Source organism: Anopheles stephensi, chromosome 3, assembly GCF_013141755.1.
Source record: "Anopheles stephensi strain Indian chromosome 3, UCI_ANSTEP_V1.0, whole genome shotgun sequence".
Classification (NCBI taxonomy): domain Eukaryota; kingdom Metazoa; phylum Arthropoda; class Insecta; order Diptera; family Culicidae; genus Anopheles; species Anopheles stephensi.
In genome coordinates, this window is record NC_050203.1 from 23,739,328 (window position 1) to 23,755,655 (window position 16,328).

The window sequence follows — 16,328 nt, forward strand, 5'->3', positions numbered from 1 at the left end:
TCGAAACTGCATGCCAAACAGGAGGGGGAGGGGGTTCTACATTTCCACCAAACACAAACACAGACTTCCATGCAAACGATGTCGCATGCAAAATCGCTACTGTTAAAACTAAACCAAGCCAGAGGAAATTGAAAAATGCCTCGAGGATGCATACATTTGCTGGTTCTGGGTAAGTCTAGCTGTTGAAGGAATTGGAGTTGTCCACGGGAGTAGAGTTTAAAGAGCACCGTTTGCACTTCAAGCAGCAAGAAAGTGATGTGAAGTTTTTGTCAGGAAGCTAGAAAAAGCTGTGTACCTCAACACTAAATCCGACCTCCGACCAGAAGGATTTAGGTCAATTGGGGGATCTCGTTGGTAGGGAAAGCTACACAGGGAAAGAAGTTTATCTTCTCCACTTGGCGTATTGCTGCGGGCATGACTCGGGCATGAGCTTTCGTTCGCTTCATTTGGTGGACGCTTTAAAATGCTTCGCAAGCATGCAATACTACCAAGGGAAGGCACGCCCAGCAGATGCGTTCGTTGAAGGAGCTCCGGGACTTTGAGGGAAAAAATGAAATGGGAAAACCGGGTAACCATGATATTGGTCCTTCCCATTGACGTAAATTCGTTTCCAACCCCTCGAGCTCCACATAAGAACGCACCCGCGTTCGAGAATATTTATTATAAAATAATAAAGTTCATTACCATTCGGAACCATGCTTCGTAGTTGCGTGTGTGCGTTTTTGCTGTGCTTTCCGTCAACTTTCCCAAAAGGAACCTCAATTTACACCCGGGGCAGCGCTGCGAACGCTGGCAACAGGAATATTTATTTTTGCCCGTTTCCGTTAAAAAAATGCGATCATATTAGCAGCATGTAGTGGTGTAGTGAGAGAAAAATGTTATTTTCCTCCTTTTACAAACATACACTTTTCCATGCATGAAACGATTCTCGAGTAAGCGAGAGAGAGAGAGAGAAAAAAAACCGAAGCGGAAAAAGCATCAGGTTATGTGAGCAGAACCAGCACCATTTTCCACCGTAAGGCGAACACGAGAATTTATCGCACAGGATGTGTTGGTTGGTGGAAAGTCGATTCTTTTTTCTGTGTTCCGGTTTCCTTCCTTCTGTTCTTTTAAAACAGTGCCAGAAGCATTATACGCATGGAAAAACATTGTTGTCGAGACTGGGAGAAAATGTGGAAAGTACAACGTGGAGTCTTTGCGTTGTGTTTTTTCTTTTTTTTCGGCTCACCAGTTGCTGTCTGGGTCTGAAACGTGAGCAGAATTTTCCTGGAGAAAGGTTGTTTTTTTTTTGTTGTTGTTTAAAAATAAATAAAATCTTACTGGTCCAGGTAATGGTTTGAAAAGTTTGATCATATTGTATACTTGTACTAAAACATCAGTGCAACAGTACTAAAAACCTAAAAGAAAGCATTCAGACATTTATAATAACTATATGTCTTTAAATTCTCCAAGAATAATCAAAATTCCCCCAGAGTATCGCGCAATGAAAAGATGAATTCTAGCCGTAAAAGAATAAACCTTACCTCCACAAACTACCAGCATTAAAACAACGATTAATCTCCTGGCAAAAACTTATCCAGTATCCCTCCATACAACTGTTCCATCGATCCGTTCCGACGTGCAGACATTAAGCTCATGCATGTTTTGGGCACCGAAAAGCTTTTCCCAGATTCCATGTACCATGAATCCATTTCCGTTATCCTTTGCATGGTAGTCAAAGTTGGTTATGTGCCGTTTAATCTCTCTTTGAAGCAACTTTTTCGATTGCTATTCGCCCATTGCTGAATGTTTACGGGAACAAGTAACAGGCACAGGTATTTCAGTTGACTTGAGTCTTTTGGGATGAAATATTAAACGTGTTTAAACATTCGGTTCCTAATGCGCCCTATAGTGGCCGTGTTTTCCCAAGAATTCTTTAAATATTCCTTTGAACTTCTTTTCATCATAATTAACAAAGTTATTGATCGTAGCATTAAAAATTCTCACAGATACCATAACCATTATTAAGTTTCATCGTTCCCTGGGACATTGGTATACATTCAAGCTGCCGTAGCTTTAACGTTCATGTCGGCCGGTGCTACTGCCACTCGTGCCGTTTGCAACATTGATGAACCCAAGGGCTTCCTGCTATTAGTAACCCAATCAGTGTACCGAAGGCCGGCCGAAACTTTTGCGGATCGATTTGATTTATGTAGAGGCATACAGCCAACCCGGAGTAGAAGAAGCGGGAATTAGGAACGTTCCAAGCTCAAAGTCCATTGGGCACGAATCCTAAATCCAGGGTAGGATTACTCGGCGAGAAAGAAAATCGCGTAAGCAAGGCTAACTGTCCGCAAACTGAGCCGGTATTACGGACGGCGAATGGATAGATGGATGGATGGATGGATATCGGTGCTAAGCTGATTGGAATTATGGTAAGAACGGATGGTGATTTGTGCGTTATGATATGATATCACTATTTTTATGGGGCTTCTGAACACTGGAGCATAAACCTATTCCAAACGCAACTCAGTGAATGCTTGAATACAACACGTGCTCTTCTACTTCTTATATTAAATTCTTTATCCACAATCTTTCCTATCTTCATCGACGCATCCGCTAAAGAACACCCATTTTATTTCCGTACCTACCTGACGAGGTCAACTGTATCGGTGTCTTACCACGACATCTTCAAAATATGGTTTGCGACACATTTTATTTTACGTTTTCTTTTTTCTTTATCGAACGCAAATATCTCGGCTATTTGCACCAGATTTTACGAGCCGGTTTCGTATCGGCTGAGGTCAGGTGGACGCGATGGGGCAAACAAGATAGGCAGTTCATTACGGACGTAATGATCACGCGGGCCAAAATCATTGGCGATAACCCCCTTCCATCGTACCATCTGGCGCTGGGCGAGCCGGCTCAGCTGACACGCTCATCAACCCCCTCGGTGCTCCCGTCCGACCGGGAAAGGAATGCGAAAATTCTATTTATTATATTTAATTTTAATGATTAATGCTGAAGACGTGTGCGGTGCACGTTCTCGTAAAGGACAAGATCCAAGCCGTCGTGCGTAAGGGATGGAGCATCGGAGCAGTCGTAGTCGAGGTGCAAACCACACATCGGGTGGATAAAATTAAATGGCATCAAATTGTGTTTGCATTAAAGGTTAGATGTGAAATTGAAATTGATAAAGATGGTAAAAAAAATAAAAAGCTGTTATTATACGTTTAAATAAACAAGATGTATCAAACGGTCTAAACATATTTTTTTAGTTAAATGAATAAGTGAAAACAGCATTAACATCAAGGCGACTCTCATAAATAAATAAACATAAATTAAAAGAAAATTATAACAACATATATTAAGTGATAGAAATACCTTTCCCGTGGCATGATTAATTGGAAATTTGAGAAAACGAATGATTCGATTAAGTTTTATCGAATTTTTTTCAACCAATGTAAAAGTAAACCAGAGATATAACAAATAATACTGAGTTTAAGAAAATTGGTTAAGAGTAACTATCCAAAAATTTGAAAAAATGCAATAATGAGTCTTTGAAAAACGCCTCCAAACGAAGAAAATTAAATGAAGTAATAAAAAATAAAAGTTAATACCAAAAACAATTAAGTTGTGTCTTAAAAAAATAATACAATAGACAGAAGAAAAGTTTGAAATCATAAAGTATGGAACAAATAGTGCAACAAGTATGTAACAAATATGAAAAATAAATAAAATAAAGTAGTAAAAAGCTTAACACACAAAAAAGGAAAAAAATATAAAATGAAATAAAAAAATTAACAAATTATTAACAAAACGTTTGAAAGCAAGAAAATTTGTAAAAAAGCACAAATGAACCAAGCAAGGAAAGAGTAAATAAAAGAAATTTATTAAAATATTTAAAAAACGTAAAAATGTTAATGCAGTTTAAGGAAAGAAAACAAGTTAATTTGACCAACATGCCAATGAACCGTGACACAATGTTATCGGCCAAGTTGGCAACCAAAATGCGTCACCGAAATACATATAAAAAATGGCACCAAGCAGCCGACCCAGCTCCGGGCTAACCCATCGTCAAAAGTCATCCACCAGCCGTTACGCCATCCACGTGAGCTAGTAAAACGGACGGCCTGAAGACTTCCCTTGTATGAATTTCCCTCATTCGAGCGTTTGAATCCATCGCCCAATCGTCGGGCATGTTCTGGTGCGCTGAGCAGCACGCGCTCGTCTCATCATCCGGGACCGGGTGTTGATTGGATCGTCGGGCATCGTCGTGGATCGCCGCCAGGTGTGAGCTGTGTCGATCGATCAAGGCTGTTGGAACGAGCTGGGAAGAAAAAATTGGAAGACATGTCAACCAGTTTGGTAGGTGCACTAATTACACGAGAGAAAAGTGTTGTGTAAACCCGTGCTGCAGATCACAATAAATCGAATCGTGCGTTACTTTCACCGCCATCGCGAACGAATTGCGTGAGGTCGTTGATTGTGCGTGAGTTCGACCTTGTGAAAAAAACAGAGACAGTTTCCGTCGGTGGAATCGTCCCCCGAAGCAGCGGCAAGAATGGCAGATACAATGCCAATCGGTTGGCGGTGTGGGACGGTTCTAGTCGATTGCAACACATCGCACGTTGCTGTGGTGAAAAACTTGGCTGTGCCAGCCGCCCATAGACTGACAGGTGAAAGTGCGTGTAATCTGCCCTGCGCCAGCACCACGCATCAGCGACTGCATTCGATTGTAATCGATCGTACGGTGCGCATAGTGCGTTTTTGCTTGCCCACCACGAGCTTAAGATGCACCGGTGAGGACGCACAGGGAAGCAGTTCCGATCTCGGTTTCTCTAGCGTAGTTGCATTAGACGATTCGACCTGCACCATTTAATTGGCGGTTCATTTGCGTTTCATTTGCTTTCGCGTGCTCGTGCGGTTCGGGTGTGATTGCGTGTTTTTTTCTTTCTTCCAACGTCGTGAGTCGAGTTTTTCCAGTCTAACAAAACCCAACGTAAGAAAAAAAAAATGTCGGACACAGCGTCGGATGCTGGGGATAGTACGGGATCGGGTGCAGGAAAGGTAGGCGAGCGGTACCCAATTGCTGCTGTGGTGATTTACTAGTCTGGCGCGAACGGGCCCGGGTTTTCCGCGCTCAATGTGCAATTTTTCGTGATCGATTTGCAAATTTTCTGCACTCCAGACGCCAGTTTCCAATTGCTTCCTTTCCTCATCACTTTCTTTCTCTTTTCTACTTGCTCTTTCTCCTTCTGCACGGTTAATTACTTAATGGCGATTGTTTCCGTGCGGGGGGCCTGACTGTCTGCCTAATTTTCACACTTCCACATTCCGGCTGGTGACGGCTTTTCCATGGCTCCGCGTTGGACATTATTGGTGCGGTGAATTTTGCGGGTGTTTTAATTCGATATGATACACTCTCACTCGGCGTACAGCAGGAGCTGAGCAAAGACCAGTTGAAAGGTGAGACAAAAGCAGTGTGGGGAGGGCGGTATTGGGGTGCAATTTTTCCGGGCCAAAAAACCAACAAAATTAATTCCAATCTCCAATTGAATGGCGGAATTGGAAAGTGGGCCTAGTTCGGTAATTGAATGTTTTATTTTGCTTTTTTCCCTCTATTTTTGTGCAAATAAATCGCACATCGGTATAATCGAACCTGATATGGCCGCTACCGGCGGGTTGATTTTTGGCTTGGTTTATTTCAACCTCCTTCACACCGGCAGTGTTGCGTGATGCATTTAATGCGTTCGATAAGGAGAAAACGGGCAGCATCTCGACCGATGTGGTCGGTACCATCCTGGAGCTGCTCGGCCACAAACTGTCCGAGGAGGAGCTGGAAGAGGTGATCGAAGAGTACGACGAGGATGAGTCGGGTCAGCTGGAGTTTGATGAGTTTGTGGCCCTGGCCTCGAACTATGTCGAGCCGGAGGAGGATTACGATGCGCTGCGGAAGGAGCTGCGCGAGGTGTTCATGATGTACGACAAGGACGGTAAGTTGGCTGTCGGTTCTAAGGAAAATGTTTCTTCCGCAGCAAAAGTTACTAACAAGGGTTGGGCACAGTTCTGTGGTTGCATTTCATGCGCTACGACTATTTTCACGCGAAAAAGAGTTATTTTTCGTTCGTTAGTTCTCTCGTAGTTCTTTCCCGTAACGAGCTGCAACGAGAATGCAGTTTTGCAGTGCGAACGAAAAACAACACCAATGACGGTTCTGCGACGAAGCATTGCAATCTATGTCAGCTTATTTTTAGCATATCGCTCAAAGCCAATAGATTGGGCGAGGTGTTTCGGCGCTTCGTAGGCCACCAATGAGGATTCTGTATTTGCAGCGATCGTTTTTTTTGTCTCAATTTTAGTTCGTTTCGTTGATTTGCATTTTGAAAGTGAAACGAATCACAATCAAAACGTACTCGAAAAAAAGATTCACGAGATGTGCTGCACAGATTGTTCTGTCATGTTTTTGTCAGCTCGAACAGCTGAGGAATAAATTGGTAACATATTGGATTGGATAAATTATAGCAAGTCAAATTTCGGTTTCATTGGCAAATGGCTCTCGTGAGCAAAACAGTTTATTATTAGGTTAAGTATGTTAGTGCAATTAAACATGAATTATCATTAGTCAATGAAAAACGAAAGTTATATAGCTAACTTTTTCAACAAACAATAAAAATATAATTTTTAAAATAGTTGGAAAAAAATGCAATGCAATCAACAACAAAAACCAGGAACATACAATTCATTTCAAAAATGTTAAGAAGACCGTTACCGAATACAGTATTTTTATAATTGTCCTATTTTTTATAATTATCAATATTTCATATTTGAATATTTTTTGTTTTGTTTCTATGTTTTTATTTTCTTGACACAATGTTCTGTTTTTTAACTGGTTGATTTTTTCAATTAGTCGTCTGTTTTGCAATTAGTTTTAGCTCGTTGCTTTGACTTGTTTTTATTTTACTTTATCTTTTGTTGTGTTTGTTATCTAGTATTGTTCGGACTATTTTTTTTACGATATTATTATAATTTTTTGAGTCAATACGGCGCCAAGCCGTCTAACTATAAATATAAATAAAATTATTATAAATTTTTGATACGTTGGCTATAAAAAAAGTTTTTTATATTAATTTATTTTTCTCTTCTTATTTCGTGATGAAAAAAGGATTTTATTGTTTATGATTTTGTTTCTATGAATAAGATCTTTCATATAATTGTTAAGTGACTTACATGAAATAAAATTCTAAATTAGTTTTTTTAAATACTTGTTCACCTGCCTAAAGCCAAGGGATACCTGCCAGTGGAAGAATTCAAAGCCATCCTCCGAGAGCTGGATGGTGCAGTGCCAGAGGAAGAACTCGACGACATTGTGGACGAAATTGATGCTGATGGATCAGGCACAGTGGACTTTGAGGGTAAGTTTGTTGGGTTCTCTTCCAAATATTTTTCAAATAATTTAATTTATCGATTACTTTTATTTGTTAATTCTACTATTCTATTACTCCCATACATGGTATTCTTCAACCTCGGAACACAAAACAGAGTTTATGGAAGTCATGACAGGTAAGAGTTCGGTAGTAGCAGCACAGAACAAAGGGAAATGTTACATAAATTGTAGTGTTAGATGCACTTGTACTCATGCAACCATATGCTACGGGATGTTACTAATTACCGACTTGCAACTCGGAAGAAGTGAGCAAAGCCATTGCGAGCAGCTGCCACTGCAATTCCATCCCATATGACCCACCCTACTAACTCATTCACTCGCAAGAAGTGTGCCCACTTTCTTGTGGGTTCTTACTAGCGAGTTCGCATAATTAACTTCGTCCCTTTGTGCTGCGTGCATTCCCCCACCATCAAATTCTGATCCTTCTTAGTGTATTCTTAGCTCTCGTGCCTTCCTAGAAGCGTGTGTGTGTGTTTTTTTTCCCCAGTGTTTCTGTTTTGCTTTCATAGAATATATGCACTAATTTGCTTTCTCCGGTACGCTTCGCTCTTTCCTTTAGCTGACTACTACGCGTAAAACCACCACGCCATGCGGTCGCTTGCACGTATGGGATCCACGTGGATGTACTAATCCACCACGGTGTACTGATGACGCACAATCACCCATCCACGTGCCCAGCTGAGAGGAAGATTCTGCACCGCTTGAGTACTTATGCAAACAATCATCCACCATTTAGAGGATGCAGTGTGCAACGCGTGTGTGTGTGTGGATCGCTTGAAGACGCTTGCATCCAGATAGAAGCAGACAAAAAGACTAGATAATTAGAAAAACAAACCCAGAACGAGAGAGAGAGAGAAATAGACTTTGGAGTGGTCTCGCTTTTGCCCGGTGTCATCCTGAATCATCCATCCACGGCACCGGATAGACGAGGACTCAGCCACTATTTGCTTCATGTTCACTCACCTCCTCAGCCCCCCCCCCCCAATACCTCCCCATTATCCACCTATACACCTGTTTCCCGGCTTCGTCCTGCTAGGGCCGGGTCGGGACAGCTACTGTAACTGAACTGAAAATAAATATTTCATGCTTTTAGGATAAGTGTAAACCTGGTTTTTGTCTCAACCTTGGAAGTTGGAAGGAAACGTTGGAAGATGTGAGGGTCCTGATATCTGCCCGGCATCAGAACATCATGCGTAATTTGTTTTCGCAACAAAACCAAAAGGAAAAGAAACGACCAACATCAACTATGCGGCTGCTTTTGTGATGGCACTACACTTCAACAAGAACCAGAATTCTCTCACATACACACCCTTACACGCACATATTCTTTTACACAGACAAAGCAATTCAAAGCTACCGCATTGCTCCGGTAAAAGCGCACGGAAACTGTTGAGAGCTTCCGAACGGGAACGCGGGGAAGCAGCAAACTAAGCAGCGGAACCATAATATATTCAGCCGTAGTTGGATTAATGGAGTGCAGTTTCCCTTTTTTTCCGCCCCGTGTTTGGTGTTACATCCGAACCTGGCAAGGGTAGAGGTGGTAAAGAACAAATCGGTTCACCCCAGGTTTGGGAGATGGTTTGTTCAAGAACGGTGCCGTGTGTTTTGGAATTGCTTTTCTTTTGTATGTCTGTAATGTATTCTTCAATCCACCAAAAACCCTTACAGACAGACAGAGAGACGGACAGACAGATACAGACAGGTAAGTTGATTTAAGGGCTGATTTGTTTGGGCACGGGATAAGATCGTTAGTGTTTAGCGTGCCGTTTGCGTCTGCGGCTTTCGGACCGAGTGCTTTGAAAAGTGAAATGAGCGATTTGATTTCGAGTAGTATTTACAGACGGGTCTGCTGGTGTCTTATAATAAATGATTATAGTTTGGAGATAATCGGTATGATCTATTTGGCTGACGGTGCTTGGAATAGTGTTGCGTGCATTTGTTCACAGATGGCGCCATCGTTCTTAGTAGCAATTTCATTTGGCTCGCACAGTTTGTCTGTTTGGTATGACTGCTTTACGCAGCTTTGTGTCTTTGTTTCGAATATTAATCTACATTTACGGGTTAAATTTTTCACGACTTAAGATCTTAACCAGAGTATCCCAGATTCTGAAAATGTCTGCAGGAGGCGAAAGAAAAAAATTGCACTTGATCTCTTCTAATTATTCTTTATGGCACTACATACTTGGCAGCGTTCTCTTGTATCTGTCTCCTTTGACATAATCTTTACATACTGCATACATAATAAATCTTGCAACTTGACCTCTATTTAATGACTGGTTTTTAAAATATGCTAAGATTGGTAAATCTGAATGCGTTACGGACCGGGAAGATCGTTTTATTACGAGATAGTAGGTCTGCGAAATAAACATCACATCTAAGGTGATTCGATAGCCTGTGACTTGTTAGAATTAGAATGGGAATCTGGAAAATTATCAGTCAGAGGTACTCTCACCATGGACTCATTATTTTGATGAACTACTAAACGATCAGTTCAACGAATAGCTAGAGGCTCCACTAGAAGATGATATTACAAAATATTACTGAGGTATAGGAAAGTGAATCGATGGCTTGTGATCTTGGCATCATCTATGCTATTTGCAAGAAAGAAGATAGGCTAGAGTGCTGCAACTACAGGGAAATTACGGTAGTGAATGCTGCCTACAAGATTTTCTACCTGTTATTGCAATACCGACTTGTCCCATTAGTTAAAGAGATAGTTGGAAACTATCAGACAGGATTGTTTAGATCTGTAACGCTTTGTTGTTCCAATAACTAGTCCAACGTAAAATTCTGAACTATGCAGTCAACTCAAATATCTCATCTATTTATTTGCCACATGAGACACCCTAAATACAACGCAGCTCGTGAAGGTTTAATCTGTTCTGCCTTCGCAGAAACATTTTAAACCACCCCAATCAACGTGTCATACGATTTGAAGCGAAACCCCATCACTCCCCAAGCGTCCGTGGCAAGCCCATCGGGCTGCTGTAACGCACGCTTCAACATCTTTTGGCACAGCATTTTCGCAACATCATCGTACCGTGCGCTCGTGCGCTACCAACTTTTGCAGCACGACCCCATTGTCAGCGCGAGAAAAGCCGTGCTTTCCTCACATATGCAAACCCCAAAGCTTGCCGACTCCGACACCAGTGCCCTTATTTTTGCACACGAATGCCACGCATGCAACCGTTGCTGTGGCGCGTCTCAGCTGGATGATGCGTGAAATGGGTTTCGAATTCATCTCGCCGAGGGTGTGGACCTTGCGCTCCCAGGACGTTACACGTTCGAAGCGCGAACCGGCGCTCATAATGATGCGATGAGGAATCCGGCTTCCATTGAGCAATAAAGCTCGCAATTCTTTGAGCGCTTCGTTTTGCAGGGCCCGCCTGTTAATGCAATTTTCATTCGAAGACGTCTGCCGCCCAAAAAAGCCGTAGTGATGCGGGATGGGAAATTGATTAGCGAATTTTTTGCGCGTAACCTCGACCGATCAAAAATCGATGACGATTCGATGTGCCGCTGAATGCGATTAGGATGCATACAGTGACAACCCGTAACGGGAGGGCACTTTGAGTTGCACACGAGAGCAACGGAAGGAAAAACGTGTACGGCGGAAGGTTGTTGAAAATTTGCAATTGACAGCAAATAAACGGCATAACGGTGTAATTAATGTTGCCGGCATCGCGTTGCGCTGTGAATTGCTTGTCGTGACGGCTCGGTCGACTGGAGTACGATGAGAGCTTTGCAGACAGGTGTAAAGTACTGGTTTCGGGTGACCCACACCGGTGTCACCGTGACATATCACCGAAAAGCCGTCCCTAATCCCCTGCCGGTAAGTGCGTGCGGTCCACTCGGGTCGGTTCAAGGACCACCGGTTCCGGCATACTGTGCGTGGCATCGATCGAATTTCCATATTTCCACGAGGGTGCTCGCGCGCACATACACACGCTTCGGGTTGAATCTGTAACCAATTAATCAAATAAATACGAGCCATTCAGGTGTACCACGGATGGCCCGTCCGACCCGTCTTCCAGGGGAGCATATCCGCTTTCCGCAGCAATGGCCGGCGCCATATAATCTGGCCATCGTTATGCATGCGATCTAGATTTTGCAGAAAACGGGAATTTACATACTGTTTAGGGGGGGTTTAAGGTAGTCTTAAGCGAGGACGGTATTATTGCCTACGCACGTGCACGCAAATCGGGGGCTATTTGGTAAACAATACATTATGGATTCATGTTACTGTTTAATGTGCGTGAGCATACTTTCTAGAGAAATATTGAACACTTGGAAACACTTGGAAGTTTGAATGTCAAACAGCAAAACAATATTGAATTGATTTATATGAGAACTACGGCCAGTTTGAATGAGATAAGATCCTATCGTATAGAAGCAGTGATATTAGAATACTTCAGTTTGCTCATGACGGAGGGACCTCTTCAAGCCTTAGCACGTTTGCAATGCTTTTTAAATGCAAGGACGAAAAATTCCCTAGACCAGTCTTTAAACGATCATTTCTCTTGAAGACGGATATTTTTGGATGAAGACTCACTGTCCAAGTAGTGAGGTCCCATCAGTAAAGGAGTATACAGGCTTGGGCTATGAGCGCTCAGGAGAGCGAAGCACCTTAGACGATTACATCTCTTTGACAACGAGATCTCTAAGTTAACAGCGCCTCATGGCCGACAAGGACCCTTGAAGGGCGTGGTCCTTTTAAGACTATTAAGTCTCCTCTCTTTAAAAACTCTTTAAGTTTGCCACACACCTGACTCGAGGTTAAATCAATACCAGTAGTCCAGCAACCCTACTACATGCATGTACTACAGGTCTCTTTTCAGTGCTTCCTTGAAAAAAAGGGTAAACAATACAAAATGATTCTATTCGTTCCTAAAATTTTCATCATTGTATAATTAACTGGAAGCAAAAGTTTTATAAAAAAATCAGAAGAACTAGCAACTATGGAGGAATTTCTTGGCTCCATTCTTGGATTCAGTTGCACGTCCTTGACAGCTTTCAGTTGAAGGAAAAAAGTTTCATACAAAATTTGACTAAAATATTTCAATCCTGTCCGGGTTGGGACGGTCCGGTGGCCGAAACAACAGCGGCGCCGGTCTTCACACGGCAGGAGCTGGATTCAAATCCCATCCAGACCGCCTCTCCGTACGCAGGGCTGACAACTTTGCTGCGGGTAAAATTAAGTCAAAGAAAGCCAGAAATGGCAGGCCGAGACCTCTCGAGGTTGTAGTGTATTGTAAAAAAAAGCTTTAATCCTGCCATTGACAGCAGCATTATTATTTATTTCATCCAACCAAATATCTCGTAGCTGAACCTAAAGTTTGTGTTAATCTCTTTCAGTGTTAAATAATTTATTCTTATTTTGATTTTGTTTTTCTTGTAACCAAAATACCTTCTTTATGATATCATTATACCTTCATTTTGATATCATCTGAAGCTATTATCATTTGCCAGTTTCTTTTATTGCTGCAATCACGATGCTACCTTATTGTACAAATGATCACCAGTTTCTAAACCTATTTTCCCTGTTATAATAACAAATATTTCTTTTTAAAACCCATTTTATTGGATGGGAATCACTTGCTCGGCAATCAACAAACACCACGATGTCACGATGTACACACCAAAACACCTGTTTCAAACTGCAGCTGCAATTATTAAACAAAGCCTCTGCAGATGCACACGATACAATGTGCCCGATTCCCATCGGCGATGCAGATTTCCCCCTTCCCAACAACTATCACAACAGCTTGAGAAAATGAGCTTCCTATTATTTTAACTCAATGTTATCTGGCTGTACTTACTGGCAAATGCACGATGCATTGTAGAGCACCAGACATACCATCGCATAACGCAACGCAATCGAACGGCAAAACACGAACGATGCACGAATGTGCAACCTCATTTATTGTTTACCAATGATGAAGATGCAAACGAAGAGATATCGTTCCCTGAAGTGAAGCAAAAAACTGCCTTTTCTCATCAAAACTGTCATCGGTGAATTGTTTTGTCCGTTTGTCTTACCCTTGATAGAGGTGCAACGCATCGTTTACGCGGAATAATGATACGTTTTCATGACAGCTTGAGGAGATTTTGTAGCAAAGGCACAATGGACACATATTAAAATGGCTACAAATTGTATGTTTTTAGTGAATGGAGAGAAAACCCATGAAGGTTTGTTTTCTTCGGGCAAACTAGCGTGAAGTTGCCAAAATTGATCCAATTTCCGTAACTATCGAATCGTGGCAAAGGACAATTTGCATCAACTCGCAGCCCGATGGGAAAGGGATTGTTTGCGAGTGTGGTTAATATTATTCAAGTTAAAAATAGATGATGTGGATTAGCTCAAAGTTAACTCTTAACCATCCAAAATCCAACCGAGCAATAAATCTCCCAAATCAACTCTTCCTCAAACACATCCTCAGGATCCATATACGGAGCCTCCCTCGAAAAGCTCGCCCACCCTACTTAACAGCATATACTAATCATTTCGAACATTTTATGGTGCCTCTATCTGGCAGCCAGCAGCAGCATAAAAAAGGGGCCCATTCTAATCTCCCCGTTTATTTGCACCCAAACAACGGTTTTAGATCCGTTCTACGGTGTTCGTCTGCTCCCAGGAGATACCGTACGAAATAAAGCTCCACAGTCCCGGAAGTGGAAGTCCAACACGAACACGGAATTCAACTTTCGGCTAATGTAACCACCATGCACAGACCGGATTCCGGCGAATGAACGGTGGGTGCGTGAGTTCGTGGTCCCGCCAGTGTACCGGCCGCTACCCACTGTGAGCCGGCCGTTACGGCAATTAAGCTATCAGTGGCAGTTCTCTCGGTGATGGTGGTCTGCCCGTATTTACCACATTTTAGTGTTGTTTCTTTCAGCGATAAGTTTACTTTCCAACTCCGAAAAGTATACGCACACACACACACGGACAGGTGAGTGCTCAAGCGTGTGCACATCGTCGTCAATAAATCATCATTGTCCAAGCGTAAGATTAAGCGGACAACACTCTGCTCCAAATCAACATCACCTGAACATGGGCTTTACAGTAGCTCAGCGAAAACAGGGGAAAAGGAAGACTTTGTCATGCAAGACACTTTGATTAGACGACGTTCGTCAATGTTCCTCGGGACACTGGACCCAGCATTCGAAGAGCAGAGCTGTTTAGAGAGTGGACTTTTTGGAAGGGCAAACACGCTCCAACGGAGGCATGGTTGCGTAAGAAACTGTGCGGGCGTTTTTCTCTGTTTTCGGCTCCAACTTCACCATGAATGAAAGCAGTCGAGTTGAATGACAGCCGCCTAAGTGCCGGCTACCGATCCGATGCGACTCTCAACTCCTGATGGACTGCAGGACACGATGTGACCCTTTTGCGGTGAGTGAAAAATGAAGTCATTCGCCGATTCGGTGTGTACTTTTCGGGAAAGACCTGAACTGTTGATCGATGTTGTCAAGCACCAGGAGGAGAAGCAAAAAAAACAACAACATGAAAGCGAAAGCACGGGACAGTTTGTTGTTAACCGTGAGATCGATCCCGTTTCAATCAATTGTGTCGCGATCAATGGGGTGGAGAAATTAATTTCCAATTGAAGGTGTGTGTGTGTGTTGTGTATTCGTGCTTTTGCATTCGACACTTTGATTAATTTTCCGTTAACGACTTCTTTGTCTGGTGTGCCGAAAAGATTGATTTATGCTTGTGAAATCACCAAAAAGTCTTTATAAAGGGACATTTTGGATTTTGCTTTTCACGGTAACAATTTATTTTGTACTGTTTGCATGTGACAGAGTTTAATTAAGGATTTGCTTTGTTGTAGCGAAATTTGATTGATTTGTTTTATTTCGCTTTTTAATCCTGTTTTGCTTCTCTTTTTCGTATGCTTTTCGAATTCTTTCAATATTATTAATCAATTTTGTTAGAGTTTCAAACCTTTTCCTTACTTTCGATGATGGCGGATGTATTTATTATTTCCTTAATCAAGTAATTGAAATCTGGTTTGTCATTACTTTGACCTATTTGACATCTATAATTGTATTTTTAATATTGTTTTCTTTATTTTTATAATTCGATCTCGCTTTTGATTAATTTCTTACCTTTGGAATAAAACTGCTCTTAAATAGGGTTCTCTTTCGTTCTTCCTTCTTGGCCTAACGACCTCTTAGGTCATGCCTGCCATTTCTGGCATACAAGACTAGTTGAAACCGCATAGTTGGAAAGTCAGTTCTCACTTCGGAAGAACGGTCTGGATTGGGATTTGAACCTTTCGCCTCACCACCTCATCACTTCATCAGCGGGCCAACTCAAAGGCAAGGGCTAATAAGGCCAGCATTTTCCTTAAGTAGCACTCGGTTTTGAAGAGCTGCTGTAGTTGTTTTCCATGGCCAGTGCCTAGCCGGCTTGAGCAGTGGGATTAATTTGGACATATTTTTTTAACATTTTATTACATTTTACCTTTGATAACAATACATAAACATATTTTTACCCTAGTTTTCCGAGTTCCTATAATCCTGCCAAGAGGAATATGTCCGATACTTGAAAACTTTTCTTTTCACTCATCTATTTCTAACACTGCTTGTGGGTTTTGCTTTTTCGATACAAATATAACGTTCCAAAGGTTATCAAAAATGCCTTAAGTAATTCAAAAAATAGAATAAATACATGCAATTTCAAAAATACTAAAAATCAAAGTATGAAAAAAGTCGTATCTTCCAGGGTACAAAAGACTTTTTGAATAATTTTTCAAAAATTCGTTTTCGTTAATAAAAATTGTCTTTAACTGTTGGTATTTTTGAACGATTTGGAAAGCTATCCTTTTTCCTAAAACTCCTTTTTACACGGTCAATTTTACATGGAAAAACTAAAACTTAAATTTTAATGACAGAAAAA

General features: G+C 41.7%; 1 protein-coding gene across 6 annotated transcripts; it reads left to right on the plus strand.

Moving 5' to 3' along the window:
* Positions 1 to 4,063: 4,063 nt before the first annotated feature.
* Positions 4,064 to 8,896, plus strand: LOC118511329 (troponin C, isoallergen Bla g 6.0101-like). 6 transcript variants are annotated; one of them, XM_036054261.1, is made up of 6 exons: positions 4,064 to 4,347; positions 5,421 to 5,448; positions 5,709 to 5,975; positions 7,263 to 7,394; positions 7,522 to 7,542; positions 8,520 to 8,896. In XM_036054261.1, the coding sequence occupies exons 1-6, from the start codon at positions 4,333 to 4,335 to the stop codon at positions 8,522 to 8,524; spliced, it is 468 nt and encodes a 155-aa protein (XP_035910154.1). In that variant the 5' UTR covers positions 4,064 to 4,332; the 3' UTR covers positions 8,525 to 8,896. The 6 variants fall into 6 exon arrangements, with proteins under 6 accessions (XP_035910154.1, XP_035910152.1, XP_035910153.1 ...); XM_036054259.1 differs by lacking the exon at positions 8,520 to 8,896 and adding an exon at positions 7,986 to 8,518 and having other exon boundaries at positions 4,118 to 4,347; XM_036054260.1 differs by lacking the exon at positions 8,520 to 8,896 and adding an exon at positions 7,986 to 8,518 and having other exon boundaries at positions 4,118 to 4,347; positions 5,424 to 5,448.
* The last annotated feature ends 7,432 nt before the right edge of the window (positions 8,897 to 16,328 follow it).